Raw genomic sequence first — 17,066 nt, 5'->3', positions numbered from 1 at the left:
TGTTGTTCAATGAACTGAAATTGATTACAGAGCTTAAGGTAAAAGAACCCTAAGGAGAAAGTGATCATAATATGATCAAATTTTCCTAAAATTTGACAAGGAGAAGCTAAAGTTATATGTATCCTCCCTCCCTCATGAGAGACTCATCCAGAAAGTCATGAAGCATGGGATAAGTGGAACCTTGGCTGTTTGGATAAAAAATTGGCTTAAAGGAAGAAAGCAGAGGGTAGTTGTGGAAGGAAAGTATTTTGCCTGGAGGTTGGCGACTAGTGGAATGCAGCACGGATCTGTCCTGGGAACCCTGCTATTTGTGATTTTTATAAATGACCTGGATGTAGAGGCAGAAGGATGGGTGAATAAGTTTGCGGATGACACGAAGGAGGAGTTGTGGATGGAGCTGCAGGTTGTCGAAGGTTATAGACGGGCTGCAGAGTTGGGCAGAAAAATGGCAGATGGAGTTCAATCTGGGTAAGTGTGAGGTGATGTATTTTGGAAGGACAAACCGGAAGACTGAGTATAGGATTAATAGTCAGTTACTTAAGAGTGTGGATGAACAAAGGAACCTTGGGGTTCAAATCCATACATCCCTCAAGGTCACTGCACAGGTTGATAGGGTAGTTAAGAAGGCCTATGGGATGCTAGACTTCATTAACAGGGGGATTGAGTTCAAGAGTAGAGAGGTCATGTTGCAACTCTACAAATCTCTGGTGAGACTGCACTTAGAGTATTGTGTTCAATTCTGGTCACCTCATTATAGGAAGGATGTGGAAGCTATGGAGAGGGTGCAGAGGAGATTTACCAGGATGTTGCCTGGTTTGAGGAACAAGTCATATGAAGCTAGGTTAGCAGAGCTGGGACTTTTCTCTTTGGAGCGTAGAAGAATGAGAGGGGATTTAATAGAGGTCTACAAGATTATGAGAGGCATAGATAGGATGGATAGTCAGTACCTGCTTCCCAGGGCACCAATAGCAAACACCAGAGGGCATATGCACAAAATTAAGGGAGGGAAGTTTAGAGGAGACATCAGGGGTAAGTTTTTTATACAGAGGGTTGTGAGTGCCTGGAATGACTTGCCAGGGATGATGGTGGAGGCTAAAACATTAGGAGTATTTAAGAGCCTCTTGGACAGGCACGTAGATTAAAGAAAAATGGAGGGTTATGGGGTAGTGTGGGCTTAGTACTTTTTTAAGGATTATATGGGTCGGCACAACATGGAGGGCTGAAGGGCCTGTACTGTGCTGTAGTGTTCCATGGTATCAATATTACTGTGGAGAAAAGGAAATTACAGAGGCAATTCAGAGGAGTTGGTCATTATTGATTGGAAAAGAGCACTGGCAGGGGTGAAGGCAGAGCAGCAGTGGCTGGAATTTCTGGAAGCAATTCGAAAGGCGGAATGCAAAAACATCCCAAAGAGAAAGAAGTATTCTAAAGGCAAGATGACACAAATGTGGCTAATAAGAGAAATCAAAGCCAACATGAAAGCCAAAGAGAGGACATATAATACAGCAAAAATTGGTAGGAAGTTAGAGGATTGGGAAGCTTTTAAATGCTAACAGAAGGCAACTAAAAAGTCACTAAGGTAAAGATGTTATATGAAAGTAAACTAGCCACTAATATTAAAGAGGATAACAAAAGTTTCTTCAGCTATATATAAAGTGTAAAAGAGAGATGAGAGTGCATATCAAACCACTGGAAAACGATGCTGGAGAGGTAGAAATGGGGGACAAGAAAATGGTGGATGAAGTAAATATGCATTTTGCATCTGCCTTCATTGTGGAAGACACTAGCAATTTGGTGGATGTTATGAGGTGTGTGGTTACCATAACTGGAGAGAAGTTTCTTAGGAAACTGAAAGGTCTGAAGGTACACAGGTCACCTGGACCTGAACCCCAGGGTTCTGAAAGAGGTGGTTGAATAGATTGTGGAGGGATTAATAATGATCTATCAGATTCTGATAAGGTTCTGAAAGACTGGAAAGTTGTAAATGTTACTCCACTCTTCAAGAGGGAAGAGAGGCAGAAGAAAGGAAACTATAGGCCAGTATGTCTGACCTAAGTGGTTGGGAAGATGTTGGAGTCAATTGTTAAGGATGAGGTCTCAGGGTACTTGGAGACACATGATAAAATGTAGTCAGCCTGGTTTCCTCAAGGGAAAATCTTGCTTGAAAAATCTGCGGAATTCCTGGATATGAAGATAGGTGGAAGGGCAGATAGTTTTGAGGAAGTAGAGAGGCTACAGAAGGACTTAGACAAATTAGGAGAATAGGCAAAGAAGTGACAAATGCCAGGAAGTGTGTGGTCATGCACTTTGGTAGAAGAAATGAAAGTGTTGACTATCTTCTAAATGGAGAGAAAATGCAAAAGAAAACTGAGGCGCAAAGGGACTTCTGAGTCCTTGTGCAGGGTTCCCTGAAGGTTAATTTGCAGGTTGAGTCTGTGGTGAAGAAGGCAAATGCAATGTTAGCATTGATTTCAAGAGAACTAGAGTATAAAAGCAAGGATGTAATGTTGAGGCCTCACTTGGAGTATTGTGAGTAGTTTGGGGCCCCTTATCTTGGAAAGGATGGGCTGAAACTGAAGAGGGTCCAAAGGATATTTATGAAAATTATTCCAGGATTGAATGGCTTGTCATATGAAGGACATTTGATGGCATTTGATGAATTCACTAGAATTCAGAAGAATGAGGTCTGACCTCAATGAAACCTATCGAATGGTGAAAGGCTTTGATAGAGTGGAAGTGGAGAGGATGTTTCCTATAATGGGAGAGTGTAAGACCAGAGGACACAGTCTCAGAATAGAGGGACGTCCTTTTAGAATGGAGTTGAGGAAGTATTTCTTTAGCCAGAAAATGGTGAATCTGTGGAATTCTTTGCCACAGGCAGCCATGGAGGTCAAGTTGTTATGTATATTTAAGACAAAAATCAATAGATTCTTGATTGGTCAGGGCCTGAAGGGATATAGGGAGAAGGCAGGAGGTTGGGGCTGAGGGGAAAATTGGATCAGCCATAATGAAATGGCAGAGCGGACTCAATGAGCCAAATGGCCTTATTCTATTCCTACATCTTATGTCTTATAATTATCGGGTAACATTCAGTCTGGAGTGGGATTCATTTTCAGTGCTGTTCCTTTCCTAAAGAACATATCAATCAGTGCCCTGCCAACAGTTGCCCCCATACTTACTTATTGAAACGAAGTTTTTATCAGAGTAAAGGCAAACAAACGTAACCCTCCAGGACTGGTAAACAACGTGAGAAGACACATCTGAACCTTCCAGCATCAGACCCAGATTGGCCAGTCTCATACTTGCTCATTGTCCTGGATGTTCTGAGATTGTAGACTAAATAGCCATATGGGGGGGGGGGGGAAGAGGGTGGGGACTATGTGGTGAATAAGGGAGGAGAAGGAAGGAGACTAAGATTGTCCAACATGTAAGGGACGGTCATTGCAGGAACCTGGCATGTGGATTGGACAGGGATAAGCTTTTGAAAGCCTGTAATGTACAGGAGGGGCCAAATGGCCACTTCCACTATAATCAAATAAGAGTGAGTTAATGGCCATTTCTTACTGAGGGAGCACTGGCGGACATTATGGCTAACCTGAATTCGGAAAGCAGGTTACCTGGAGCTGCAGTCACTCAATGACTGTCTTCGACCAGGAAAGAACTTATGACAGCATAGGCATTGCAGCCAACACACAACCTTGCAGTGCTCTACAGACTAACCAGTCTTAGTAAGCATTTAAAGACATTGCTTCTGCAGGAAGTCAACTGACAACAATGCAGCCATGTGTGAAGGATAGTCAAGGGTCCAATTTATCTAACAATTGACGTATAAAGGACTGGAAACATGTGGACTTTAGGTCACTGTGGACCGGATGGTGGGTTTTGGTCAGGAGGCTGCGCGGATCCTCATCAATCCTCTGGGAGCTGGATGATGTGTTTGAAGGCAACTATAGTATGCAGCTAGTGAACTTGTGTGGACGCTGACCTCGAAAGATCTGCCCTCTTGATCTTACTGACGGGATAATGCCACAAGCATTTTCTTACTGATGGGATAATGCCACAAACATTTTATCATTGTTACTTTGCTGAAGTGACCATCCCTCATGATAGCACAGCCTGCCTAACCATTAAGGTTATTACAATGTACTTGCAGATGCATTTCCAGGAACTCTCTTAGACGCAGAAATTGAAAATGCAGAGCCTATCCCACTTTATGCTATCTGCCCGGCAGTAGGTAGCTGAATTTAATTGTTTTTCTACCTCCCAGGCCCACCTGCCTCCACTGCCAATTCATGCATGCTTACACAGACTATGACCTCAATTACTTATGATCTACCTTTTAGATAATGTATCAATTGCTCGTTTGACTTTGTTCTTTTCATTGTGTTTCAATTATGGTTAGGTTGATAAGTGTGTGGTTTCAATGAGCATATGATTGGTCCGCTACAAGAGAAATGACTTAAACTGATGGTTTTTCTTTAGGATTATCCTGGCTACACTGCATTTGGCCAAAACCAGTATGCACAGTATTATCCATCTGCAACATATGGCACATATATGACCTCAAATGATACTGTTGACGGCACCTCTTCAACATCAACAACATACCAGTTACAAGATCCTCCCAATATCCCTGGCCAGCCAGCCACAGATCTTCCTGGAGGTAAATGACTTCCTTTCTAATTGTACTGTAGTCAATCTTTCAAAACTACTAGAAGATTGAATATTGTCAAGATTTTAACAAAGAATAAAGTGACTGTTTGAAAGTAGCTCAATAGCAGATTGCATTTTTGATTATAACTGTCTTTTAACTACTCATGCTGCAAACTACTGGCAATAAACCTTTAGTCTGTATTTTACCATTGTAACATCCAAGCAACCAAGCTCAGATGAATTTAATTCTCCTATAGTTTTTGGATCTTTTTGCTGTTGTCAGGACTTTTTGCAGTTGTAAAAGTTCCAAGGTAGTGCTCTGAAAGTGTTGATTGGGGGTAGGGGAGAAACAGAAAATCCAGCAGCTTGGTTTACACTTGTCAAAACAAACCCTTTTTTGCTGACTACTGCACTTGCTCCTCTAAAGCAGAAACATGTATTTATGTAGATACATTGACAGAGGGAAAGCTTGTGCCTCAGATTTGGATATTTTGTTAAATGAGTTCCAGTTGGTACAGTAAAATGCAACAGACACACAGCCATGCACATGTACTGATGACAATTGGGTTGTGTGGGTGTAACACAGCAAATTGTCTTTGGTCCAAGTGGAATGCAGAGCACAGAGGACAATAACCAATGTTGTTGATAGATTTGTATGGTTCAGCATTTTATTATATGGTGTGTGATGTTGAGGTTTAGCCATAAAGTGAATACAGCCAGCCTGAGTTAAACAGAAGCAGGTTTCCAATTTAGTAAATAACTAACACACATAGACGCAGTAAACTATCTGAAGCATAGCGCAGATTGAAAGAGACAACAGAAGTATGGTGTGTTTATTTTTGGGTTTCCTCACAATGTTTTAATTTTAAGTTTATTTTTGCATTCATTGTATGATAAATAGAGCTATCTTAAACACATACTAGCTGCATTTCATCATTTAAAGTATCTATAGTAAATTTAACACAAGATTAGTACTTTCTATTAATGCCAGTGTAAAAACAGCATACTCTATTATTCCAGAGTTTGACTGTTTTAATTGAGGGCATTTGAACTCTGATATCAAAGCTTTCTCAACAAAGTGGAACATTCTTGAATTTAAAGTCTTATTTTTTTTCCCAGTTGTCTTTGGCAAACTTACAGGTTTTTGATTAAGGAAGCTTATCATTCTTCTTCAATCACACACATTTTCATTTTCCATTCCAAAGAGTTGGACTGTTTTTCATTATTGAGACATAACAATAAGTGCTTTAAAACCTGTTCTGTTTCCTGTTAACATTTTTCTCTAACACCCTTCAGTTGCACTCACTAAACATGGGTAATTATGAGGGACCCTTAGTCTGTGTGGCCTTCAGTTGATTTCTCTACCTTAATAATTGTTATGATTGACCAACAAACTCAAAATCAAATGCATAGTAGAAATGCAATACATATTTTTAATAATGTAACTTGCAAGTCTTGCAATATTTCCTAAAATGTATATGTCTGTTTTAATTAATATTATTAATCATTTTAGTATTTAGTTTGATCAATGTTGATATATGAAGATCCTCAGAAAATATATAATCAATTTTAGTGCAGGTATACTTAGTGTTCAGATGTGTAGTTTATTAGAAATGTAAATAACATGAGTTTGGTCATATCTGGAGACCAAGTACAGCTTTGGTCACCACAGTTCAAGATATAATTGCACTGGAAGGATTTACAAAGATATTACATGTACTTGAAATTGTAGCTCTGAAGAAAATGGATATACTGAAGGGTTTATTTGGAGGTTTTAATTGAAGTTTATAAATTGTGAGGGACTAAATTAAGCCACTCAGAACAAGCTTATTGCTTTAGCAGAGTGGGCAAAAACCAAAGATACAGATTTAAAATAATTGCTAGAAGGATTAGAAGGTAGGTTTTTCTAATCCATTTGAAATTCACACCCTGGAATGGTAATAGAAGCAGAAACCTTCATCACTTTGAAGCAGTACTTGGATGTCTACATGAAAAGCCCTGGTGTAAGGGCAATGAAGCTGGTGCTGAAAGGTGGAATTAAATGCGATAGCTTTGTTCAACTGGCACAAACATGATGGGCCAAATGACTTTCTGTGTGATATATTGTCTACAATTCTGCAGTGGGGTTTTGATGTTATTTATGAATGAAGTCCAATGAAAATATGTCAAAATGTGATGCATGGATTCATTAAATAAGCAGAACATTTGTATTGCCCATGATAGTTCTGTCCAACTAAACTTTGATTCAAATGATGAGATCCTAAAATGCTTCATCTTCTACTTCTTCCCTTCAGAACAAGACAATCCACTCTTATCGCTGCAATGCATTTTGCTTTCTCACAGTTTTCTTGCAGACATATTTACTGACAGCAATTCGGTTACAAGCAGATTCACATTGTACAATTTGGCACAAATTGTAAATGAAAACAGTGTCGATTTTTACAGTAAAAAAGAACTGTGTAAAGCATTCCGTTGGTTTCACTTCGATCTCCAGAGGCTGAAAAGGTGACCTAGTTTTGAATGTTGAAAGCCAATTGGATAAAATTCAAAAAATAACAATGAGAAGAAAAGGTTTGTAAGGAGTAAAGGAGAGATGTGAAAGAATAAAAGAAGGGATTCATTTAGTTAGAAATTTACAATGTACAATTGATGCACCATCAATAACTCACACTGAGACGTAGGCGAGATATCGGCTTTTATTGACTGGAAGAAGGAACCAGGAGTGAGTGTCTATCATACAAGGTCTTGGAGACTGAGGCCGAGCGTCAGGCCGCAGATCTCCTTTATACAGGGGCCTGTGGGAGGAGCCACAGGAGCAGTCAGCAGGGGCGTGTCCCGACAGGCACATAGTTCACCACAACAACAGTACAGCAAATGAATAGGACCTTTGGCCTACAATAATGTGTCAAACCAAATAAATTAGTAATCAGAAGGACAACTAAATAATTCCCTTCTGCCTACGCAATGTCCATATCCTTTCATTTTCCTCACATTCATGTGCCCATCTAAACGTCTCATAGAAGTCCCTAGCGTATCTGCTGCTGCCACCATCACAGACAGCAGATTCCTGGCACCCACCACTCTCTGTGTAAATCCCTTGCCCCTCACATCTCCTTTGAAATTACCTCCTCTCACTTTAAATGCATGCCTTCTAGTATTAGACGTTTCAACCCTGGGGAAAAAAGATACTGTCTGTCTACTCTACCTGTGCCTCTCCATAATCTTATAAATTTCTATCAGATCTCTCCTCTGCCTTTTCCACTTTGGAGAAAACAACCCAAATTTGTCGAACCTGTCAATATAGCACATGCCCTCTAAACCAGGCAGCATCCTGGCAAACCTCTCCTGCACCCTCTCCAAAGCCTCAACGTCCTTCCTATAATGGGGTGACCATGTGGTGAAATACATATACCTGTCTGGACACACCCCCTGCTGACTGCTCCTGTGGCTCCTCCCACTGACCGTGGCTCCTCCCACAGACCCTGGTATAAAGGCGATTGGAGCCTGAGCCCTGCCCTCAGTCTCCAGGATGCAGTGTGGTGGTCAATTGCTGCTTGCTTCCAGCCAATAAAAGCCTATATCTCACCTCACGTCTCCCCGAGTTATTGATGGTGCATCAGACCAGAACTGTAAGCAATACTCCAGATGCAGCCTAACTAGAGTATTATAAAGCTGCAGCATTACTTTCTGACTCTTGAACTCAATCCCTCAACTAATAAAGGCAAGCAGGTTATTTGCCTTCTTAACCACTCTATTGACCAGTGTACCATGTTCAGGGAGGTATGAACTTGGACCCCAAGATCTCTCTGCTCATCAACACTGCCTTAACAGTGTACTGTCTCTTTACATTTGACCTACCAGCAACTAGTTTAATTAGTTTGTTGCAATATTACAGGCCGAAGGCCCTGTTCCTATGCTGTAGTGTTCTGTGCGCTGTGAAAGGAGTGGAAGAGCATTTGCTGCAACTGATGAAGTATAACTGCATTCCTCACAATGTCTTAACCACTTTCTCTGCACTTTGCCAGGTTGTATAACCTGGTGTAACTGTTTAGCCTGTGGCAGTGAAGCAGTGATGGTAGTCCTTAAAGATAGGTGTTCACCTTTAAGTGCCAAACCATTCCAAATGAAAAGTTTAGGAGCTGAGTCTTGGGAACGGCTGATGCTTGAGCATGCTAGAGCTGGTGAGTTAGATTGAATGAGATTCTGAAGATTGCAAATACAGTGAAACTGTCCCGGGGCAGAATCTGTAGGTTAAAAGAGTGGAGTATGTAGCCGGGTGATTGGTGCAGGAATTGAACTCCCAACAAAGTCTGCAACGAGAGGAAGTGTTTGCTCAGTGAAGCTTTGCAGCAGTGCCACGTACCACATGTTGCAAGCCAGCATTCCACAAGTGCTGTTTGCTGCCTGACACACATTTACTGCTGATCCATACATTGCTTACCACTCATGCCACACATTCGTGCTGCAACTTCCAACCAAAGCTCTTGACACACTAAGATCTTTAAAGAGCTGCACGCATCAAATCACTTCAACAGAACTTGACTGCTTGATTTACATTCATATGCTGGCATGCAGGGAATCCAGCTATGTGCTATCAAAAAACCTTCCCTCTCAACATTACTTTTGTATAAAGGCAGGATAGGGCAACAGCAGGTCCACCTGAATAGAAAGCCTTCCAATTTAAGCAGGTCTTGTTGTCATTAGGGACAAAAACATCAAAGGATTGTGAGTAGGCAAAGCAGAAAGTTATCCTTGGTGTTAGAATATAGACTAGAGCACATAACAATTCAGGAATAAACCCTGCCAACCTTGATGCCAATTGAAGTTACACACCTGTCAATACATGGTCTATATCCCTCTATTCCCAGCCTGTTCATGTGTCTATCTGAATGCCTTCTAAACATTTGCAATAGTTGGTTTTCTTTTGTGACATGTACGAAGGCACAATGAAAAACTTCTGTTTGCCTGCCATCCAGACAGATCTTTCCATACATAAGTACAATGAGGTAGTAAAAAGAATACATTGTAGCAGCTACAGCCCTGCAGGGAAACAAATCAAGTGCAAGGACTATGTCAAGGTAGTTTGGGAAATCAAGAATTCGTCATTCAGGACTCTGATAAGAGCAGGATAGAAGCTGTTCTCGAGTCTGATGGTACAATCTTCTGTCCAGCGGAGAGAGGAGAAGGAAGAATGACCATGGTGAGAGGGGCCCTTGATTACATTGTCTGCTTTCCCAAAGCAGTGGATTGTGGTGACAAAGTCAATGGAGTCTTCTGTTTCTTCATCAGCTCACTCACTCTTGTCTGGACATATGATAAAGGACAAAACCGTCAGACTACAAGTAAACAGCTCACTGGTAGAATTATAATATACATTCCTGCTTGGATTTTTAAAAACATTTTCTACACATAATGGAGCTTCCATGTTGAAACCTAAGCAGAAATTTGATATATCTGTAGAGCTGAACACTCATAGATGTTATTTTTCAACATAAGTTACGGCGGGGGTGCAGCTCATTTTATAGACAAATGTTTCTTTCAGTGAGAATGTTTCTCTCTATGCCCATGTCTGCCAACCCTTGGGCTGGTTACCTACTCATTACTCTCCTCCCCCACCAGAGATACAACTGCAATTCTTCAGTAACTCTGCCTGACAACCCCCCCACACACACACACCTCTGAAAGACTTCTTTGCATAGTCTTACCATTGCTCATAGAAACTCTTCACCTGGGAATCCACCAAATATTGACCAAAAGTACCAATATGATCTCTGATGTAATCCCCATTTAAAAAATGCAGGAAAACATTGATGTTCACTTGTGAGGGCATAGCAGAGTTTTGGCTTGACATCTTGTCTCAGGGATATCACCGTCGACAACATGATGTTCCCCATGTGTCAGCTCTAGACTTTGTGCTTAAGTGTATGGCATGGGACCGAAGCCACAGTTTTGTATTTGGAGATGAGTGTGCTGCCAAGTAAGCTATGGTTCACAAAATTACTGCAGTTCCACTGACCTCTGCCAGACTTACAGCAGCATACCAGAAGACCCTGATTTTCAGGTAAAATTTCTCCCCGCTGCCCTGTGATACAGGCTTTGTGCCAAAAGGAATTGCTGATTCTGAATTCAATCCAATTGTCTCCTGAATGCTTAGACAGTCCTTATAAATACATACAGCAAATGAATAAAAATTGAAGGCTCCACATCACAAAACTTTACTAGTTCTGGCTGTGGCAACAGTTAAATAAATTGTGTAGCTGCTTGTTTTTCTGTGCCTGGTATATTTTCTTTATACATAATTATTCAGCTGCAGAACGGCTGTCAAACTGAACACAGTGCAATCGTCAGAAATCACTTTGTTCCTGCAGCAGTGTGAACTTGTGGTTGACACTCATTCCTCGTGTGGAGAAAAACTGAAGGTGATGGTTGCAATCTGAATGGTTGCTTTTACAGGAGAGTTTGACACAGTGCAGAGACCATCAACACCAATCAAAGACTTGGATGAGCGAACGTGTAGGAGTTCGGGGTCAAAGTCACGGGGAAGGGGAAGGAAGAATAATCCATCACCACCTCCTGACAACGACTTGGAGGTAGGCCTTGACATTAATTGATGAAAACTTTAAGATTGCACATATTTTGATATAAAGGCTAAATGGGAGACATTATATTAATGCAGACTACAAGCTGAGCATTCTTCCCTATCGCTTAGTTCATAATAACTGTTTTCAACCAAGGTTACATTAAGTTGCTGTGAGGTGATTTTTATTCCATACTGCACAAGAGTTACAACAGAGTGGCTCAGTAAGCATAGTTTTCAGAAGACGTATTTCTCTCTGTTTGCTTTCTGGAGAGAAAAGAACTGAAATGAAATTAAAAGGTGCTGAAAATGGTTTGATTGCCAAATATAATGACCAGCAATTTTGTTGCTAGTCTGTAGATCACATAAACATTTATTTTACATAATACAGATCTAAAGGTACTAGAGTATTAGGCATTACAAGTTAAAATTTGTCAAGATTTCAACCTAGTTTAAAGTGCATATTGCCAACACAAAGAGATAGATGCTGATATATGGGGCAATAAAAACAAAGTACAATCAGAAAATAGTTTTGCATCGAGTTTAAATGTTTTCCATCAATTTTTTATAATGTATTTACCTGCACCTCTCTCCTGCCTGCCTTCCAAAAGATGATTACTTATCAAATGAACTATCTACCGTCGTTACTGAGCCATAAAAAGGGAGAATTTTGCTTCTTTTCCCAGGTTGAAATGTATTAGTTTCTGTCAATTAAGACAGAGTTCAGAACTAAGCAGTTGACTGCAATGTGCATGAGTAATAAGTTAGAAAACTGCTCCTGCAGAGCTCTATAAGAAGGGATTTGTGTGTGAACAAAGCATGATGTTAAAATTGGACGAGACTACAACGCAAAAATAAACAACTTAATTATGCTCAGTGTAGTGTTGGAAATTTATTCATCGGCTGTGGACAATTTATTTGTGCAAAATTCTTGTGGGTAAGTAGCCAAACTACTGTATAATCTTAACTTGAAATAATGTGAAGAAAGGTCAGTTGGAGCCAGGGTTTTGGTGCAACCTGTAATCAGAGGGAATGGACGTAAGAGAGATCATGCCTCAGAAGGGAGAGGTGGTGAGGGTGGTGGGAATTTGGACAGGCCATTAGGAGGAAAGAGAGTGTTAAAATTGTTTTGTGGTGTGAAATTTAAATCAATCTCCAAAAATAAGACTATAAGACATAGGAGCAGAAATAGGCCATTCAGCCCATCGTTGCTCTGCCATTTGGTCATAGCTGGTTTATTTTCCCTTTCAACCCCATTCTTCTGCCTTCTCTCCATAACATTTCACACCCTTATTAACCAAGAATCTGTCAACCTCTGCTTTAACTATACCCAATAACTTGGCCTTCATAGCCATCTGTGGCAATGAATTCTATAGTTTTGCCTCTGTCTAGCTAAAGAAATACTTCCTCATTTCTATTCTAAACAGACATCCTTCTATTATGTGGCTGTGTCCCCTGATCCTAGACCTCCCACTACTAGAAACATCCTCTCCATGTCCAGTCCATCCAAACATTTCAAAAATTCAGCAAGTTTCAATCAGATTCCCCCACCACCACGTTCTTCTAAACTCCAAGAGAACAAGCTCAGAGCCATCAAATGCTCTCGTACATTAACCAGTTCATACCCAGGATCATTTCTGTAAACCTCCTCCAGACCCTCTCTGGTGCCAGCACATCCTTCCTTAGATATTTGGGACCAAAGTAAGAGGTGTCCCACTTCTCAAGATCAGAACATGGACATTTCATGTTTTACTCTTTACTATTTATTATTGTAAATTTGCAGCATTTCTTTTAAACCTACTGTTTCACCAAGTCCTGTAATTCCCCATAATGTTAGGAATGATAACAATGAGTGAACTTCTGAAATCTCAATTAGTTTTAACAGTCAATTAGCAAGTAGAATTTTAAACAATTATGAAGCCAATCAGTCCTCTCCTTTGATCTTGTAAATAGTTGTAATTTAAATTGGGAGTAAAATACTGTTGTTTAGAAATTAGGGAAGTAATGTGAGTGTGGTCCCATCAGGAATGAGATGAGCCAGGGCTCTTTTTAGTACCCAGTTCTGGTGTAAACTACTCTAACAATGTACATTTGTCTTTTTGGCCAACCTCATAACTTTCTGCAGGGAAACCAAATAGGTTTTGATCATTTCCAGCCTACTGTACCAAAACGAGTGAAATCTAATTCCTAGGCAAATGTAACTAATTGGTTATCCAGAATTGAATCAACAGAATCAATGGAGCCCTGGATGTTTCTGGGTTAGTGCATGAATCCAACACACACAAGTCAAGACCAACAAAGAGCTGGTGACATGCTAATCGATCTGGTACAAATTGGTATTCAAGTGAAATTTAAGAAAGGGAAGCACCTGTTTGGCCAGAAATTCATTTTCTAGCTATCTGTTATTTTAAACAATATGCAGTAAAGTGCAACAATAATTTTCTGCCTCAGTTCGAATAACACGAGCATGGTGTAAGGATGAGTGGACTACAAAGGTACGGAGCAATCGATAATAAGGAACAAAGCTTAAGTGGTGTTGCTAGTGAAATATTATAACAGATACCCCACATGGAAGGTGCAAAATTACAGAACCTACTAATACATGGGTTTAATATATTCAGACTCTGGCTTGATTTTCTTTAAATGCTTTTGGACATAGTTTGCTACAGTAAAAGAATGCAAAAACTGAGTGCCAATTTTCAATTATGCAATGGCAGATGTCACAAAGTGCAGAGTTGTATGGAGGATTAAATGGTGCTGGAGTAAGTGGATAGAAGGAAGGGAGAATTGCAAATGGAATGGGGAAGGTGGTTATAGACGAGAGGAACTGGCAAATAAGGAGAGATCATGCGGGAGAAGTAGATTGCAATAAAGGAATGATACAGAGAGTGAAATGGAAAAACCAGAGGGTTAAGCTAATGGCAACAAAGCTCAATTTCCCTATATCAGACCCCCGGAGATTAAACACAGTGAGTGGTGGAAAGAATTGCTCCAAGCATCAATTTCATCCTGCAAGCAGGGTGTTTCCTGTTTCAGTCAATCCAGGAATAACACAGCGCTGGAATGGAGGCCAGTGCAAGTTTGGGACTTTAACTTGATTGAATGGGGTGTAAATGGAACCAGGGCTGTGAATGGAATCTGTATTTGAGGGTTACAATATGAAAGCTCCTTGGGAAAAAAAGGAGCCTCTGTTTATTTATTCATGGGATGTGGATGTTACCAGCAAGACACCCAGAATCCATTGTTCTTTCTTGATTACACTCCGAGCTCAGATACTTGCCCTGGCAGCAATTACAAGTCAACTAACCAAACAAATGTTGGATCAGGAGTCACATAGGCCAGTAGGATGACAGAATTCCTTTCTTGAAAGAGTATTGGTGAACCAGGTTAGCTTTTAAAACAATCCTGTCATTTACAAGTCACCATTCCTGATGGTGGCTTTTTATTCTAGCCACTTGAATTTCAATTTGAACTCATGTCTATTATTCAGTGGCAAGGACTCTTGCTATTGAGCTCTATTGCTGGTGTTGTAGATAGTGTAGAAGGGTGTCGTAGGTTACTTTGATAGGATACAGAGCTGGGCTGAGGGGTGGCAGATGGAGTATGAAGTGATACACTTTGGAAGGTCGAACTTGATGGCTGAATACAGGGGTAACAGCAGGGTTTGTAGCAGTGTGGAAAAACAGAGGGATCTTGTGGTCCACATCCATAGATCCCTCAAAGTTCCCATGCAAGTTGGCAGGGTAGTTCAGAAAGCATCTGGTGTGTTGGCCTTCATTAGTCAAGGGACTGAGTTCAAGAACCGTGATGTAATGTTGCAGCAATGAAACTCCAGTTAGACCAGACTTGGCAGTATTGCACTCACTTCTAGCTGCCTCTTTACAGCACGGATGTGGAAGCTTTAAAGAGAGTGCAGAGGAGATCACCAGGATGCTGCCTGGATTACAGAGCATGTCTTAACAGAAAAGTTGGATGAGCTAGGGCATTTCTCTTTAGAATGCCCTACACTTCTACACTATCTACAATGAGAGCGAGAGAGTGCAGAGACGATTTACTAGGATGTTACCTGGGTTTCAGCAATTAAGTTACAAAGAAAGGTTGAACAAGTTAGGTCTCTATTCATTGGAGCGTAGAAGGTTGAGGGGGGATTTGATCGAGGTATTTAAAATTTTGAGAGGGATAGATAGAGTTGACGTGAACAGGCTGTTTCCATTGAGAGTAGGGGAGATTCAAACTAGAGGACATGATTTGAGAGTTAGGGGGCAGAAGTTTAAGGGAAACACGAGGGGGTATTTCTTTACTCAAAGAGTGATAGCTGTGTGGAATGAGCTTCCTGTAGAAGTAGTAGAGGCCAGTTCAGTTGTGTCATTTAAGGTAAAATTGGATAGGTATATGGACAGGAAAGGAGTGGAGGGTTATGGGCTGAGTGCGGGTAGGTGGGACTAGGTGAGATTAAGGGTTCGGCACGGACTAGGAGGGCCAAGATGGCCTGTTTCCGTGCTGTGATTGTTATATGGTTATATGGTTATAATGAAGGAAGATGACAGGTGAATTGTTAGAGGTATAAAAGATGCTAAGAGGCACCGAAAGAGTGGATATCCAGCACCTATTTCCTAGGGCAGAAAAGGCTAGTATAGGGGGTATAATTTAAATGGAGGATGTGTGGAGCACTCTGCCAGGGTTGGTGATGGAGACAGATACACAGAGAGTGGAGGCTGTGTGGAACACACTGTCGGGTTGGTGATGGAGACAGATACACAGAGAGTGGAGGACGTGTGGAACACTCTGCCAGGGTTGGTGATGGAGACAGATACACAGAGAGTGGAGGCTGTGTGGAACACTCTGCCAGGGGTGGTGATGGAGACAGATACACAGAGAGTGGAGGACGTGTGGAACACTCTGCCAGGGTTGGTGATGGAGACAGATACACAGAGAGTGGAGGCTGTGTGGAACACTCTGCCAGGGGTGGTGATGGAGACAGATACACAGAGAGTGGAGGACGTGTGGAACACTCTGCCAGGGTTGGTGATGGAAACAGATACACGGAGAGTGGAGGCTGTGTGGAACACTCTGCCGGGGTTGGTGATGGAAACAGATACACGGAGAGTGGAGGACGTGTGGAACACTCTGCCAGGGTTGGTGATGGAGACAGATACACGGAGAGTGGAGGCTGTGTGGAACACTCTGCCAGGGTTGGTGATGGAGACAGATACACGGAGAGTGGAGGACGTGTGGAACACACTGTCGGGGTGGTGATGGAGACAGATACACGGAGAGTGGAGGACGTGTGGAACACACTGTCGGGGTGGTGATGGAGACAGATACACAGAGAGTGGAGGCTGTGTGGAACACTCTGCCAGGGTTGGTGATGGAGACAGGTACACAGAGAGTGGAAGCTATGTGGAACACTCTGCCAGGGTTGGTGATGGAGACAGATACACAGAGAGTGGAGGCTATGTGGAACACACTGTCGGGGTGATGATGGAGACAGATACACAGAGAGTGGAGGCTGTGTGGAACACACTGTCGGGGTGGTGATGGAGACAGATACACAGAGAGTGGAGGACGTGTGGAACACTCTGCCAGGGTTGGTGATGGAGACAGATACACAGAGAGTGGAGGCTGTGTGGAACACTCTGCCAGGGGTGGTGATGGAGACAGATACACAGAGAGTGGAGGACGTGTGGAACACTCTGCCAGGGTTGGTGATGGAGACAGATACACAGAGAGTGGAGGCTGTGTGGAACACTCTGCCAGGGGTGGTGATGGAGACAGATACACAGAGAGTGGAGGACGTGTGGAACACTCTGCCAGGGTTGGTGATGGAAACAGATAC

General features: G+C 41.7%; 1 protein-coding gene across 6 annotated transcripts in view; it reads left to right on the top strand.

Annotated features, from left to right (window-relative positions):
- eya4 (EYA transcriptional coactivator and phosphatase 4) overlaps window positions 1-17,066 on the top strand; it is a 419,225-nt gene that overhangs the window by 302,089 nt on the left and 100,070 nt on the right. For all 6 annotated transcript variants that reach the window (XM_059982433.1, XM_059982435.1, XM_059982432.1 and 3 more), the window contains 2 exons: window positions 4,483-4,663; window positions 11,107-11,243. In XM_059982433.1, the coding sequence (XP_059838416.1) occupies window positions 4,483-4,663; window positions 11,107-11,243 (318 nt within the window). The remainder of the gene's footprint in view (window positions 1-4,482; window positions 4,664-11,106; window positions 11,244-17,066) is intronic.

The sequence above is a fragment of the Hypanus sabinus genome, chromosome 10 (assembly GCF_030144855.1).
Source record: "Hypanus sabinus isolate sHypSab1 chromosome 10, sHypSab1.hap1, whole genome shotgun sequence".
Taxonomy (NCBI): Eukaryota; Metazoa; Chordata; class Chondrichthyes; order Myliobatiformes; family Dasyatidae; genus Hypanus; species Hypanus sabinus.
This window is presented reverse-complemented; position numbering and strand designations above follow the sequence as displayed.